Source organism: Buceros rhinoceros, unplaced genomic scaffold, assembly GCF_000710305.1.
Source record: "Buceros rhinoceros silvestris isolate BGI_N320 unplaced genomic scaffold, ASM71030v1 scaffold19551, whole genome shotgun sequence".
NCBI classification, from domain to species: domain Eukaryota; kingdom Metazoa; phylum Chordata; class Aves; order Bucerotiformes; family Bucerotidae; genus Buceros; species Buceros rhinoceros.
In genome coordinates, this window is record NW_010396199.1 from 26,236 (window position 1) to 31,370 (window position 5,135).

Sequence of the window (5,135 nt, forward strand, 5' to 3'; positions counted from 1 at the left end):
ACTCTTTCACTAGCATCAATACTACGTGCTTATTTTTCCCACGTTCTTCCTCAAGACGAGCAGATAGCTTTTTGTGCTCCAGCTCAAGATTCTGTAACTGAGATTTTTCCATTTCCAACTGTAAGAAAGCATTGAGAAAAATTCTCATTAAGACGAGACTTTCAAAATTAACTAGTATTAACCTGACATTTATATTTTAACCTTTGAGAGTATGCCTAAAATGAACCTGTCCACCACAGGAAAGTGATTTGTGGTATCTAACACAAGTGCCTGTAATCTTATACAACGAAAAAGAGACAGGCATCCCCCAAAAAGCAATTCAGAAACTAAGTAAGTCCATCTGCTTTCCTGCATTGACAACACAGACTCCCCACAGTGATTAACTGTTTGGGATTCCTGAGTGAGGAGCTATCTGGTCTCCAGAAATTAGACATATGATGTCACAGAAAGTCCTCTTCTCAGTAAAGGAACCAGATACAAGCAAGAGATGAGCTTTGCAAGAAAACTTTGAGCTCAGTTCATGTTTTAGGTCTTCCACAGACTGAAGGAGATTAGGGTTGAAATACACTGTCCATCATGTCCATAGTAAGTGTCTTATATCTTGTTTTAACATTTATAAATAAGACATTAATTTCTGAGACCAACATTTTGTCACAGGCACAAATACCTTCTTGTACTTACTGAGCAAAGTGAGTGGAAGGTCTCACTGACATTAGTGATGTATAAACTATGTTACAAGCTAGAATCAAAAAGCTACCTACTGTGTGCAGGTAATGGATAAGAGTATTTTTTCCTCCCATTCACATAGCCATCGCCTCAAATTCATCTTGCTTACTGATAATGCTTTTATTCAAAGACCCTATTCTAGAAAAGCACTGAAAAATATGTTAATGCACCATTTTACAAAATATCTACTAGTAATAATACAGCCCAAAGCGCTTCGTATTTTCCCAAACAAACTTTTACACAAGTCAAACAACAACAAAAGAAAAATTTCTTTCTTTCTTTCTGCTCCTCCCTTCACACACTGGTGCAGTATCTTCCTATCTGGCTTATCTGAATGACAAATAAAGATACAAACAAACAAAACCCCAAGAAAGTGCTGAGCATTCCTTCTCCCATACTTTTTTAATCATTTTATCTTTGTCAGTTTTCCTTCATATTTACATACAGATCTATACAGAATAAAAATTCAGAACTGTACCACTAAAGTGCATCTTCTAAGAAGGTATTTTTTCCAGAAAAATATTTTCAAGTACTTATGACAAAAATAATGAAGTGCAAAGGCCACTTAAAAGTGAGAGACAGAGTGCATGAATTGTGAGAAAAGGTTGAGGGAGCTTGGTTTGCTTAGTCTAGTGAAAAAAAGACTGAGCGATGATCTGATAGCAACATATGATTCATTTTGAAGGGCCCTTACGATGACAGTGTCAAATTGGGGCAGGTAGGGCCCCATAATGAAAGGCTAACATGAAAAATTAACACAAAAAATTGCCCTTTAAGAGGCTGAGTCTTAGAAAAAAGTTCTTCACAAGGATAGCAGTGCAGAAAAGCTGCAGTATTGTCATTCCTGGGGCTTTTCAGGACTCAACTAGACAAATTCACAGATTACCAGATGTACTGCTGGTCATAATCTGCTTTAAGCACAAGGTTAGCCTAAATCACATCAATAGGCCTCTTCCAGTCAACATGTCTGTCTGTCTGCGAGCATGAATCCCAATACCAATGTCTCTGCAAACACTTCACAAATCAAGAACTGTGATTTTGATTATCTGGGTTTGAGTTCCCAGGAAACCTCAAAATTAATTTTGATAGCAGCTCCAGGAAAAACATTCAAAGAGATGGAAGAAGATGGAGACTTAACACAAAGCAGATGACATCTGGGGAATAGGCATTTGGTATATGGTAAGCCTACGACTGACGGTCATTTGTGCACCTCTTACATTTTTCTACATTCTGGCACATTGTTATGACTTGCTTTTTATAATCAAATAAAAATGTTATTCAAAGAATGCCTGTGCTAGTTTTGGCTGGGATAGAGTTAACTTTCTTCATAGTAGCTGGTATTGGTCTATGTTTTGGATTTGTACTGGAAACACTGTTGATAACACACTGATGTTTTCACTACTGCTCAACAGTGGTTACACAAAGTCAAGGACTTTTCTGCTTCTCATCCCTCTCCACCAGCAAGCAGGCTGGGGATGCACAAGAAGCTGGGATGGGACACAGCCTGGACAGTTACCCCAATGGGCCAAAGGACATCATACTATATAACGTCATGCTTAGCATATAAAACAGAGGGAAGAAGGAAGGGTGTGTGTGTTGTTCAGAGTGATGGTGTTTATCTTCCCAAGTAACCATTACACGTGATGCAGCCCTGCTTTCCTTGAGATGGTTGAACACCTGCTGGCTGATGTGAAGCAGTGAAAGAATTCCTTGTTTCACTTTGTTTGCCTTTGTGGCTTTTGCTTTACCTACTAAACTGTCTTTATCTCAGCCCATGAGTTTTCTCACTTTCACCCTTTAGATTCTGCCCCCCAGCCCACCAGAGGGGAATGCATGAGCAGCTGGGTGGTGCTAAGTTGCTGGATGGGATTAAACCATGTTAATACTTTTAAGGTCACTATTCACAGATAATAAGGCCCCAGGAATAAGATTCAGTCTGAGCCCCTTTAAAGTCCAGTAATATCCAGAGAAAATAAACACAGCTGTACACAGACTTCATTAAGAGTGAGACAGTGAGGCAACTGCAAACTTGAAGACAGAGTCATCACACATTTAGAGGAGGAACCACTCTTGGAGGGAGGAGGTGCCCCTGGCTGTGTATTTAGGTCATATTTGTCTAGGCTTAACTTTTTTTTTCCTTTTACATTGGGTCACCAATGCTCAACACCATGCAGTTTGTTTTCAAATCCTGTGTTATTTAAATTTCCTTTTTGTTACAAGGAGTAAAAATGGTTGAATCATAATGACACGCTTTCAAAACAACACACATTTTTCGAAGTGTAGTGCTTGAAAATTTAGCTTGAAAGTTCCAGACTTCGGAATCAAGTGTACAAGAGGTTTGGGTACTTCTCAAGGTAACAATCAAACTGCAAAATAAATCAAGATCAAACTACTTAAGATTTAAATAAAAAAACATCATGTATTCCTCCAGGAAACAAAAGACAAGGGCATCCTCTCCTGTACAAGCAGACTCGTAGATAATAGACTTTGGCAATAAATCTGGGCCAAAAGGACAAAAATGGAATTTACGTATACCCTAACTTTGAGACATTCTTTCAGTACTTAAGCCCATCTTACATGCATGTATCTGTCCTAATACTAAAAGCCAGAGATATGAAGAATGTAGGTACAAGGAGAGACTTGTGGCCATACACTGGAACAAGAAACTAATCCAACTGTCCAAGCAGACGTGTCAATCTCTCCCAATATCATTCTTCAGTCAGAACAAGCAAGCTTACTCACTCTTTTCTGTGCTGAGACAATCCCTGCCCCAAAATCTCAATTTACAAAGCAAATGAAACAAAAAATTAACATACAACAGTTCTCAGAAAGAAGTGCTAAGTAAGTGCAAGTGGCAGTTCACTACCTGGGCCATTATTCTGTCTGCAGACTTATACATCCTACATACAGTCTAGTATTACTCATTTTTTTTTGAATGCTGTATCTGTTCTTCTGAAGTCTTAACAGAGCAGGGATGATTAAAGTAACCTAAACAACAATGCTAAGATAAAAAGAAAAAGTTTGCTGATTTAATTTAAGCATTTACTTCCAGCATACTTCCAGCACCTTTGTGTGCCTATTATTTCCCAAAGAGCAATTACTATCAAAATCAATTTTATGTCAATTGTCTTAGCATTGCCTGTTGTTTTTCAATATAAAACTGAAATGCTATTTCACAGCTGATGAAGACATTCTGTTCATCTTATACCCAGTGAGGATGATTCAGTGACTAGCAAGCATTTATTTTCTAATTATTCAAAAATACCTGGCCAAGATTAGTCAATTACATTACTGTTCCCTTCCTTCCTCTAGAAACCCCTCCCCAACATTTTCATATTTAGCTATGCTTTAGGAATGTATGGCTTGCATTTTAGTGAAACATGTGCATGACATTATTTTATCTTCAATATGAGATTTTTTTTGCAACATACTTGTTCTAAAATAATTTTCTCTCTACAGCAAATGTTCTAAATATGCAAAAAGTAATTTTGTAGAGTTATAAATTATTTTTACCAATTTATGAAATAGAGCCACCTAATTTAAGATGCTGATAAATTATTTATTTTATGCGATTTAGGTTAGAACAAAAATAACAGCAGCTCCTCTAGGTTTCAGTAGTGTTGGTTTAAAAATACACTGTGATGTGCTTTCTCAGCTCACGCTGAGTATATACATCATATACTTGTACCAGTTTTATTTCGTTTATCCATAAGTAGAGCTAAATTCATAGAACAAATGACATGTGCACACAAAATATCCCAGAAACTCAACACCTCCCTATATACAATTAAGTGATAACATTCTAACACTTGTAATGATAACCAAGTTAGACAAAGATGCAAATTTTAAAAGTGGCATGAAAGAACAAATCAGGAGAGGGAAAAGGGAAAGAAGTTGGTAGCAGTATACCTTCTTTTGTTTGTTTTCAGCAGCAGCCAACTGAGCAGACATTCTTTCTTGCATTTTCCTGCAATGAGCCATAACCGCTTCTAAAATGGACAATGGGTTCATGCATATTGGCTTCTTTTCTTTATCACCAGCACCTGCCTCAAAGTCTCTCTGAAGAGCCAGAAATGGGTCACTCAGATTAAATCTTCCATATCGCTCCTGGATAAAAACCTCTTTTCGCCGGGCCTAACAAAAAAACCCAAACAGACAAAGGAATAAAACTGAATGCATTCTTTGGAGTATATCCACACACTGAAGAGACTTAAACCACAGGGAAGGTTATGACTTTACTTACGTTTTAAAAATATTTTTTTTACGTATTCCTTTACAATCTCTAAAACAAATAGCCAGATATGTTGCACACAGATTTCATTACAGTCAATACAATTCACAAAAAAATCCTTCACCTTCTCAATTCAGTACAGAAATATCGATTTGGAGCACTTCCAGAAGTATTACAA

General features: G+C 37.2%; 1 protein-coding gene across 1 annotated transcript in view; it reads right to left on the reverse strand.

Moving 5' to 3' along the window:
- The window catches only part of CTTNBP2 (cortactin binding protein 2), a gene marked incomplete at both ends in the record, with an annotated part of 30,107 nt that extends 25,247 nt beyond the window's left edge, over nt 1-4,860 (reverse strand). The window contains 2 exons of the mRNA XM_010145840.1: nt 9-118; nt 4,636-4,860. Coding sequence (XP_010144142.1) covers nt 9-118; nt 4,636-4,860 — 335 coding nt within the window. The remainder of the gene's footprint in view (nt 1-8; nt 119-4,635) is intronic.
- Nucleotides 4,861-5,135: the final 275 nt, after the last annotated feature.